The 12286-nt window shown below is 35.6% G+C and overlaps 1 protein-coding gene across 1 annotated transcript in view; it reads left to right on the forward strand.

Moving 5' to 3' along the window:
- LOC110379240 (protein spaetzle 3) overlaps positions 1–12286 on the forward strand; it is a 37378-nt gene that overhangs the window by 14256 nt on the left and 10836 nt on the right. Inside the window, exon 2 of the mRNA XM_021338833.3 lies at positions 136–1108. Within this exon, the coding sequence (XP_021194508.2) occupies positions 319–1108 (790 nt within the window). The 5' untranslated portion in view covers positions 136–318. The remainder of the gene's footprint in view (positions 1–135; positions 1109–12286) is intronic.

Consider the following 12286-nt stretch of genomic DNA (forward strand, 5'->3'; position numbering starts at 1 on the left):
CTTCGGTCAGCGCATTAGTTCTGTAAACACAATGAAAATACATAGTCTTTAATTTAACGCAATGTTAAATAACCAAAGTGTTGTTTCCGTATTATATCTAACATTTACATAATGATCTTTATCGTCTTGTTACAGATAAACGGTGGACAGAAAGGAGTGACCGCAGTGAGTGTGACAGTGCATTGTGTTCCGTTCTACAATGAGTAGACGCTAGTGTTAACGAACAAACCGCTCTCGACATGCGAGTGCGTTAGTAACAGCTCCGGGGCTGTTGACTTAGTGAGTTGACATTTCGCGTCAATGCCGTGTGTGTAGGCAATGGCGTTGGCAAACTTCTCGATCGCAGGCGTCGGCGCGGCCACGCCGGCGTTCGTGCCCACCTCTGCGACACCGCTCCGAGTCGACCTCGACGACTTGCTCTATTCCCCCGCCGAATACCAAGACGACACCCGTCCTGAACAACCCCAAGAAAATGAACCCTTCACACAACCAAATCAACGCAGGCCCAAAGTGAGAAAACGTGCAGGCACAGCGTACCTGCCACCAGCTAACCAGTACGCGCATTACCCAAATGAGGCTCAACAAAACCCTTACGCTTCGCAACTACATACGCAGGTTTACCCACAAAATCCAAGACTTAATGTACAGATAGAAAACCAGCGCGTCAAAGAAGTGAAGTCACCTTACGATTCTGGACAGTACGATAACACGGGGCAGTACGTTCATGATCCTACGGGTGACTACGATTATGAACAAAAGAGAGTGAACCAGGGTCCGCCTGGTCCAGGTTACAGCCCTGGGTACGCGGACGCTCCCTACCCGCCGGCAACAAAGCCAAACCCTTCATCTAGTCGAAGAGTCGATGAGTATCCGAGTCAAAATGTGAATAACTTCAATTTTAACAGACCGCCTAGTAGTACAGATAGCCCACCTAGGCCGCCTAATAACCAAGGAAGCAAGACTCCTGGTAGTCAAAATCCACCTGTAAATCCTCCGGAAAGACCTAGAGGTTTTACTAAAGTGGAACAGAATGGAGGGTCTGGTGGTAAAACGCAGTTACACGCAGTTCTAGACTATGACGAGGATTATTACGACGATCCTGATCCAGGTAAGAATTTTAAGTATATCTAATCCCTATTATAATACTGATAGATGCCACCAGTCAAATAAGTAATGAAGATCTTTGACCTTCTCGTAGGTAGAATCCTCCACCTTGATTTATCTCTAGCTTTTGTTTATTCGTTGATATAGGAAATCCTTGCGGTTTTATATTGTCAATAGTCAAGCAATTGACAAACAAAGAAACGTCGTCCGTTTGATGATCACGGCTGTTTAACACCCAGATGTCCGTCGGCAGTAATTAATCAACATTTGATTTGATTACGCAAATCTAAAGATAATTCTGAATCCTTCTGAAAGTTTGCTATTCTTAACTTATAAAATATCTACTACAACAGCGTTAATATCCATTTGTTTTAAATAACCCATATGATTGTCCTCTGCACTGATTCTATCATCAAAGCTAAAACATCAGCTTGGTTCATATTTGTATTTCAAATCAGAACCTCCGCAATACAAATAGCAGCTGAATACAATCTCATACCATTAGACACGCCACACTTGACAAAGTGTGTATAGGTCAAAGTAATTGGAGTACCAACAGCTAACACGTTTCACTTATCTAAGTCATAGACCTTCGATCGTTTAACCGGTCGCCAATGCCACAAATACAATGGACAGTCTACTGGTGCACAATGCTTACCATTGTCGCCTTCAGGCTTACATTTATTTCCTTGTTATCGAGTAGGAACATGTTTAAATTAGAAGTCTATTTCTGTTAGTCGATCTTGTTGTTGAGCTTTTTAATTTCTTCTGCCGGATGTGTGCAAAAAGTATCATTGTCATTTTCCTTATCTTCAAGTTTTATCCCGTCACTCTTATTTCTCAATGTGAACTCCGTATCCACTTCATATTTTTTTGTTCCACTTAAACCTTTAAAACCAGTTAAGTCACTTAACACTTTACGTATATTTTCTTTTAAACCAAAACTTTCCTGAAATCACAGATTTGCACTTGCCCTATAGACTTTGAACTCATAAAAAATTGGGCCTACTCATGACACGACCAGTCCAAGTTTCCTTACAAGACGTAATAAGGAACATTATCATCCATTTTTGTGCAAAACGTGATCTGATGTAATAATAAAGATAATCTTAGTTTACGATACGTTACAATGTCAAGGTGTAGAACAATAGAGAATTGTACGTAATTGATATTGCAACATAACACTATTGTTACAGAATTTAATGACCAATGGTAATACTGAGATGAATTATGAAAAAATGCTCTTTTGAGTCTAGAGAAACTGGGAGTAAATGATAATCGTGATTTTATTTAAGTTTTAAGTTCAATGTCTGACCCGTAAAATTCATAATTACTGCCAGGCATAGGAGCAAGCTCAGTAAATTTTTGTACCATTGAATTACCATCCAAATTGCAGTCTCTTCACTCCTTTTGAAAGTACAAATGGTATTCGTGCATAAGACTTAAATTTTGACTGCCTTATTCCTTTCACTTTTGTATTCGATAATACATGCATGTTTCAACTTTTTCCTTATATTGAATTCATATATTCAACGCTCCAGTAGTTTAAGGAAGTGCTTTATTATAATGCATTTTATTTATTATTATTGAAAGTTTTCATAAGTAGGTACTGTCGCGTTCCTAATCGTTTCTGCTTTTTTTATGATTGAAATCTTGTCATCCTATTTATTTATCATATCATATTTTTCCTAAATCATATTAGGTATGAAAATCTCCTACGTGTTTGGTTATTTTAATGAATAAGTATACTAAACTTTATGATTTTGAATGTACAAAAATGCAACTGCATAATTGAATTACATCATCGTATACCATTGGAACTTTTATATTCCTGCTTTCAAAAGCATTGTGTTTATAGGTCAGACACGAAATATTGTTTTATTTGACCTCTACTTTGTTTGGGATATAAAATATAGGTGTAGGTTTACCTATAACTTATATTGGTTAAGTAAAGAGTATGATTTGACTAATATTACTCTTATGTTTTTAACCGAGCGACGTTTTTAAGGGTTTTTGCATAAAATTACTTAACAGGATAAAACTTTATAAATTATAAAGTTACCATATTCTATTCTGAAAACCCCCCATTCAAAAAGCGGTATTGCTTTCCCTTTAAAAACCAAAAAAAAACACAAATATGTTGCTGAAAATATTTTTTACGTTGGTTAGACTGGAAGTTCCTCAAGATAGTTAAGAAAAGGAGGCAGATGCGTTGTATAGAATAGTCATAGTTATACATATGTATAGTTTGATACTATTGTCATTGCATCTGTATCATAAAATTTGCATAAAAGCACGGCCCGGGATTTCCATTCTCATAACAATAGCTTAATTGACATGCAGTGAGTATCAGTTGAAAAACACTTGAGATACCATCTCTATATGATACTTAAACCTAGAAAGAACTGGATTAAATGCCACTTCAAATAGCTCTTTAGGTACATTGAAAATGTTTGTCCTACTACTGAACAAGAGCAATATTTAATTGACAATTAGCCGATACAGAAATCACTGTTCCTAAAAATAACAGTTCAAAATAACAGCTCCATTCATTAAAATATTCCAGACCACTTAATCACGTCAACAAGTTACGTGATGATTGAAATCGAGGTAAAAATTGGATTAAAATATTTTATTAAGTTACCTAACTCCGAAGATCATTTCCGTATGTCACGGCGGCTATTAACATAACTTGCATATTGCATCGCAAGTTGTAGACGTAAGAAATGAACAAAAAAACATCGGCCAGCGACCTTGGTTTCGCTTTCGCAGTCGTAACATCATTCGAAGAGGTCGGAGTACTCGGTACGTATGAAGCGAAACTCCTTACTATTGATGTTACATTTCACACGATATGACTGTGATTTTTTTGGTCATTTCATGAAAATTTTCCTAATGTATTTTCTCTTTAAGAGGACGAATTGGAATTTTTGGCGCCAAGGATGTCAATTTTTCTCAGTAAATACAAAACGGATCAAAATACAACTTGGTTACCTGAAAGTTCATGATATAAACCTTATTTTGTTAGTTGTAGAAACATGATTAGGTAACTTTTATAACAGAGAAAAATATATCAAACATACCTCTTTTTAAAAAGAGATTCACATATTATGGGCAAACGGGACCGATTAAAGCCTCTTAACTTTTTTAGTAGTTGAGTATATACATACTCTTTAAAATTGTAGTAGGATTTTTTATCAAATTATCATTTCTAAATAATAAAATTACAAAACCATTTTGTCGCTTACGACTTTTAGTTATAAGCTAGCGCGCGTATTGTTATCCTCGCCCCGCTCAGACGCTCCGACCCCTTTTGGCGCCTTAGATGCGCGTGCCGGTTATGGAATTATTGTTGACCACTTCCTCGCCTTAACTTGGCATTTATAGGTAGGTACTGTAAATGAGAACACTGTCAAAAAATTTGGCTTTTATATGGACCTAGTATTGTACTTGTAAGTGATATTTTAATCGTCATGACGTCTTATCTGTGTGCAAAAAAATACGTCTGTCTATGGTTCGTTAACTTGAATCTGGTCTTATTTGTTTACAGTTTTATAACGCTTTGCATTTCAATCAGTTTTTTTCGGATACATGGAAGAATCTTTAAGGTATCGCAGTAGTATTTATTTTGATATTTCACAGTAAAACCATCTCATGCTTCAATTCAATCTACTACATACATTTCATCTCATTAGGTTCAGCTGTTATAACGATGCGATGTCCTCACAAACTATCATTTGTAATACACTTAGGTACTTATTTGTATCTTAAAAGATATTATCCACATAGGATCCGACTATCAAAATTTGTCCTTAAGTTACCATCATGTATCTTTTTAGCACCGAATCATATGTATTGTTTATGTAAGTGTTTGGCTAGTAGTTTCGTCATAAAGAGTAGAATCTCGTAATATGCGCAAGAGGGGCGCGTGAATGGCAACATTTTCGCCGATAATTTTAAGATTTAAACTTTTGATTATATGCTACCTAGAGGCGCTATTCTTTTTAGCATAGTCGTGAAATATTGAACATCGTGCGTGAAAAAATTAAGTGTTGTTTTAAGTGTTAAGAGTTATTTACCGTGCTTCAGTTTTACCGAGACAGGATGACATCCCTAGATTTCTGTAAGTGATATTTTTCATTTTGGGAAGGTTACCCTTTTTTGCTACCCTGTGTAATAAACTTATATCAGGCGTATTTCTGCTTAGGCTAAGCAGAAATACGCCTGATATCTTATGCTATAAGTCTTCTTTTCAAAAATGTGGTCTACTGCCTTGTGATGAAATTCATTTGATCGTCACAAGATCTATTTCCCTTTTTTGCTGCGTTTGAAAAGCCTCATCTTAACTGGTACCTTCACCTCTTTCTTGACTGATTGCAGTTAAACGAAATTTGACTTTAGCACAACTGTGTCGTATTAATCAGCGGCTACTCACAACAAAACCCACTTGGTACCTTAAGAGCACATAGCAGACTAAACAGTCGGCCGACAGTTGATCGATGGTAGGCAAAAACTTATTTTTAACACGCTACAACTATGTAAGAAAATCTTAGAATCTTAATTTGACCCACATCCCGGTCTTCGATTAGGATGAAATTATGCACAGGCTCTGAGTTCTGATGACAATATGCAATAAAAAGCGTGTTTTTTAAACTATATTCCAGTCGGGCTGATACCGGCTAAATACCTGACCTGCGTAATGTACATACCACTATTCATCTACATACTGATTAATGAACCTATCGGCCGACTAAGTAGTATGTACTCTTAAACATGAGTCGTCTACTTTATCTAAGCCCAAAGTCCTCGGTGCCAACGAAAATTAAACGCATAAATCCAGACAGCCCTTTCAAATACCGACCTTACATTAGGTTATAGCTGGACCAGTTTCTTTGTGTTCTATGTTCTATAACACTGTAGGTATTGAATTGTGAATTGAATCAAGCTTTAAGTATCGACTACTGGAATAAAATGTTTGTGTGTAAAATGCCGTGTTAGTCACAGTTGGTGCTGGGAAACAATGTAAAGTTGGATCTTGTGGTCTTGATCTATGTATAAAGTTCTCTTTAAATGACTGTAGCATCAGTTGGCTACTTTGGACTTCAATCTTTACTCATTACCTAAAACTAATAATGCAAAAATAATTCTTTCTTAACTACTGAACCGATGTAAATGATATTTGGTGCATAGATGTTTGGAGCCAAGGAAAATACCGATCCGAGTGTGGGGAATAGGTCTATACTACTTAGCATTTTGACACCACAGGTAGAATCAGTCCACACCTTCCTTGTCCAAAAGTTTTAGAAAAAAATGACAATCAAATAATACTTCTATTAGCTGTTTTACCAGGGTTACACCCGTGTCCTGTGGGAATTACTGCCGGTACCGGGATAAAATATAGTCTATATATCGTATGTTACTCGGGAAAAGTGGAGTTTTTCAACTGCGAAAGAATTTTTCAAATCGGTTCAGTAGAAGTACACGTTGTATGTATCGTTTACGTTATTTTTAATGCAATTCGTAACGCAACAGAAACAAATCTCGTGCTTACGACTTCTTACGTTATTCAGTCTGATAGCCAAAGTTTAACCTTTGATTAACAAACAAATTAAGTATAAACCTGACCCGTCATCGACAAATGTTCCATATTTAAACATGACTTATTTCTTAGCATTTGGACAAATGGAACGGAAAATAAACTATATTGGGTTGATGACCTAATTCAGTCACAAAAAATAATAAAATCATTCCGAAACTCGAGTAATTATTAAGACGTTACAATGATGACGTGTTATGTCAAATAAATCATTTTTGATTAAATATGGATTGACGATGGAACGTGTCATTAGCTTAAATAGCACTTTGTTAAGTTTTTGAGACCGGATATTATATGTATACTAGCTTTTGCCCGCGACTTCGTTCGCGTGGAATAGTGACTTTTTTGGTTTGACCAATAGACGGCGCTATATGTCCGGAATAAATTTTATTTTTATATTTCTTTGCAATAAAAGCTATCCTATGTCCTTTCTCAAGTTCCAAAATGTCTGTACCAAATTTCACACAAATCGGTTCAATAGTTTAGGCGTGAAGAAAAGACAGACAGACAGAGTTACTTTCACTTTTAAAATATTAGTTGCGAGTTTAATCGTCATGACTTCTAGTGATTCTTGGAGAGACCCTATTTGATCAGGAACTTGTTTCAGTAATTACAGAAAAACCTGGTGTTGAAGGAATTTATGTAGGTACTCCCCGTGCACCGAGGTGTTACACCCGAACCTGAGATTCCATGAAATGCAGTAGCTTGTGACTTGGCCAACGGGACAATTACAACAAGGGACAAAGAAAATACCATAGTGATAATTCCCCCCAACAATTCTTAATTCAATTCTTAGGCCTATCTATGAAACCTTTTAATTATCTGACTGACATAAGTTATGTCGATTGTCTGTTTCCGATCGGCGTTAGTAATCTCTAAATGTTAATTTATTTTCGTGTGGAAATTAAGTGACATTGAGAAATATATATCGTTAACTAAAGCGAGGTCGGAATACGACTGATTATTATTAGGCCTCTCGAGTCTCAATGTTCACAGAACGGAAAAAGAATTGCACCATTTATAGATGAAACTAGCTTTTGCCCGCAACTTCGTTCGCGTGGATTAGTGACTACCAGCAGATTTTTGATTTGACCAATAGATGGCGCTATATGTCCGGAATAATTTTATTTTTATTTTTTTTTGTAATAAAAACTATCCTATGTCCTTTCTCAAGTTTCAAACTATGTCTGTACCAAATTTCACACAAATCAGTTCAGTAGTTTAGGCGTGAAGAAAAGACAGACAGACAGACAGAAAGACAGACAGACAGACAGACAGAGTTACTTTCGCATTTATAATATTAGTTTGGATATTAGTTTGGATTTGGATTAGTTTGGATGGTCTTTATTGATCTCATAGGTCAAGCTGCGAGGTTAAAGATCACGTGATGCGGTCAGCATAATGATGGCTTTAATTTTCTCATAAAAATTTTCGCGTTCTTAGGAGATTAGTCGATTGATATGATGCAGATAATAATTGATATTACGAACATTCTACTCTGTCCAAAATTGCTAGTTTTGTATACTTAACATTACATACATTTATTTTCTTCTATCTAATCTCTAATAATCGTATACTTGCTTGGTTTTATTTATCATACTTATCTGTGTATCACCGTACATCCACTGCCGAAGGCAGTTTCTAGAGAACCGTCTTCGTGGTCCGGGACTTTAAAAGGCATAATATCACAATAATCTTATGTAAAGATACATATCTTTTTAGATACACAATAGAGTGGGAAAGAAAGCATGAACTATAAAAATAGCTTGACGGTAGCTTGGAGTACTAAGTACACAATAGTATTATTTTTTGCTCTATTTAATTACTTGATTCAAACAAGAAGTCGTTTAATAAAACCCACTGTTACAGTTAATGTCATAAATTATATGTTTACAGTTCAATTAATTTTTAATTGATCAATTATTAGGGCTAAAGACTTACGCAGACACGCTACTTTAAGGTGTAGGTATTATGCGATTGTGTCGCGACTTTTAAATGCTGATTCTAAATTGCTCATTTTAGCAATAAACTCCGCCAAAAGATTCAGTGTTCTTTGTTTTGGTAATAAAATTGCAATTCAGTAAAACATTCTGTCAATGCTCAACACATAGACCATAAGGTCTACGAAAAGCTGACTATGTAGCTTCGACACATTTCAAGTCTTTATTATATCTCTAGCCTCATATTGTTTTTAAATATTGTCAGTTTAAAGTGTATTATGAATCCTATTAACACAAATAAATTATTTAAATTGATTAGGTCATTATTCTCAGACACTAAAAGTATCGCAAGACACTAAAAGTGGCGCGTCTGCAATTACCCTTAGAAAGGAAAACGCAACAACTCCGGAAGTTTTACTCAGACTCTACTTATCACAGTTATCACTTATTATATGGCTGTCTGTCATTATGTCCAACATAAAGAGCCCTTTTTACGACCAAGTTCAATATGAAGGTCAATCTTTATACTCGTATAATACACTTAATATTGTTATTGCATACATTTACGATATTAAACAGATATATATCATTGCTGTTAGTTATGGTGACAGTATAAAAGACATATGCAATTTGTTTACTGTCTGGCAGTGGAGCAAAATGTAAATAAATGATCTATGATATTAAATCTTAGTGTAAGTCTGACGTTTGCTATATTATTGCATCGTGTTTTGTCTAGTAGGTAGGCGCAAGCTGAATTGCCATGACTGGGGTCCCGGTATCCAGTCTTGAGTCGGTAGTAAATCAGATTAAGATTTTAAGAAACATAAGACCCTAAAAGATGGAGATGATAGACCTGTGCTTTGACAATAGAGTGCACGTTAAGCTGTCGAACCTGCACCTACTATCACTTTAACGAACGCACAAATGGATGACTCAAAGTAAACCGAACTCCAAATATAAGATCACGAAATATTGACGAAACCTAACAAGAGCGAAACCAAACTACTGAGCTAGTATAAGAGCGACAGTCACGACTGAGCGTTCATAATAAATAAGTTCAATGGCAATAAACATTCTAGTGTCCTGTTCTGTTCTTTGTTCTCTGCTGAATGCCGATCACCTATAGGTTGTACCAAATGCAATCATTCCTAGAGAATTATTGGGGATATAATCCCGTAACCCCGCCCTAGTAGTTACGGGATAGCAAGCATTGCCATGCCATAAAGGATGAAAAAGTCATGCAAAATGCTGGCCTCTACTAGGCCAGCATTTCGCATTTTGCATTTATTTGCTAGTGACACTCCCATTGATACCAGGTGCGCACGGGACGGTGACAGCCCCTTTTTTATGGGAAATCATCACATGACCGCTGTAGGTTATCAGCGTGGGGAAGTGTCAGATACTCTTGCTGACTAAAACCCATCATGTTCTTTCTGAAGCCCTTTATACATAAAGGGTCAGGGCCGCGGTAACTCTTTCGAACAATCCCGCAGCCCCGGCAGGCTTTGGTCCTGGCGGGCCCCACTGGTCTTCCTCGTCCCTGTAATCAGCCTCGCTGCCTCGCGTTTATCACAAGAGTGTCACTAATGAGCTGGCCAGTCTCTTAGGCCTTTAGAAAAATGCAGCCATGATTACATTTAGACATGCATGCGTTCGGTGAAGCATTCATAGTTTTAACATAATTAATCTTTGTACATGATGCTTACTTAATACACGTTAAGTCATTGTGCTAAACTGAAACTGAAGGTGATTAATTTAAAACTGGCTGATGATATAGTGAAATCAATTAGTTTTAATTATTTACTATTGTTTTATATATCATGTATCAGGAATTGTTACATTTAAAATAAAAGCTCGTTAGCGTTTATTTGATCAACGCTTGCAGTGATGCACGTTTTAGTACTTAACCTGTTCAAGTAACTTAAGTTTATTTTGATTATAATCATGATTTTGATCCGTGACCTCTCAATTTGCATGGATTTAACTTTTGGGTTCATTTAAAACGCTTTAACTTAGCAAATCATAACTGATTAGCATAAGTCTACGTACCCGTTACAAATTTTGATGAAATACTTAGTAATAATTCTAAATGTAGGTATAGCTACTTATGTTTAACTTAACACCAGGTATAGCAACATATGCATAAGAGACAAAGATAGTAAATGATCACCAAAATTGAAACAGCATTTTCACGTAAAATTATAACCTTTACACCTTAACATACTCTCTATTTTAATTATCTAATAACATGGTGTTCACAATAACATTTTTATCTTGCTTACATAGACAGCGAGATATTAAAACTTTAGTTATAATTTATTACATTAAAATGCGAGTTTTATTCTGGTGAGCATTTACTATTTTTGTCCGTTATGAGGTACTATATCTGGTGGTAAGTTAAACATAAGCCGTCATAATGATTCCCGCTCAAACACCCAGTAAACCTTCGAGATTAAGCTGTTTTTGAATCCTAAATCACCTACAATTTTACTTTTAAAAATAATGTATCTGTAGTTTGTACCCTTATCTTGAAACTACCAGATATCTACTCTGATTTATCAAAATCAACGTCGGCTGCCAAACCCTTATTCACTGCACAATTATTACGTTTTATATGATAAATCTGTAAACTAGTTTATGCCGTATCTAGTTCACAAGTCGTGAGTAAGCTCTGGTCGTTAATGGGCATGCTTTTAAGAAATATGTATTTCAATTTCATTGAATATTGAAAACAAACGGTTTTATTGAGATAATGATTATGATAGTGGTGTTAAATTGATTGCAGTTGGTTCCATGGAGGCTGTTAAAGTTTTAGTTATAAGATGCCGACTTAAAAATGTTTAGTGTCATGAAACAGATGTAGTGCTATCTTTTATTACTGCTTTTCTACATCTACGCTCTAACTTATTCTAATTTAAATTAGTAGAAGCAATGTTAGGGTGTCATCGCCTGGTAAAATTTTGTAAGTCGCATCTTTATTCGCTTTCAAATTTTCTAATCTCCAATCTTTTTGTTATGTTGTAGCTAAGTTGGACAATATTACGCTTGAATAATAGTTTTCCTTCAATGTGTATGCTTTTTGGCTATACACGTGTAGTTTTTTTCTGTATCTCCTTGTATTTACGTTAGAATGACGTACTTCACTACTTCACAAATTGCTAATGTCGCTAAAACACATAAAATTGATAACCATCAGTTACAGTCTATTACATTTTAATGCACATGCTTGAAAACGCTAGGTGTTCCACAGGGTTCTATAATAGGACCTTCTATATTATTTACCATTCTTAACATGTCGTTGAAAATGGCCATTATAGTTTTAAGGTCTTGTATTTCTCTAATTAACATCTTATCTGTATAAATTAACTATTTAACACATGTTACGGGCTTAGAATCGTTAAACTGTTATAAGTAATGATCATAAATAAATGCATGCTTATGATTTGCTTTGAAAATGTAATAAACAGAGAATCTTTCGTCATAGAAAGTATAAACAATAGTTGCATACACCACAGAGACGATGTCAAAAGTAATATAAAGAAGGAACTATTTAACTAGGTGCCTCTAGATAAAAACCTTTCTTACCAGAAGATCTGTTATATAATATTAGCATAACCAAGACAATTATGTTAGTGACAGCTAAATT

This window comes from Helicoverpa armigera, chromosome 18 (assembly GCF_030705265.1).
Source record: "Helicoverpa armigera isolate CAAS_96S chromosome 18, ASM3070526v1, whole genome shotgun sequence".
Classification (NCBI taxonomy): Eukaryota; Metazoa; Arthropoda; class Insecta; order Lepidoptera; family Noctuidae; genus Helicoverpa; species Helicoverpa armigera.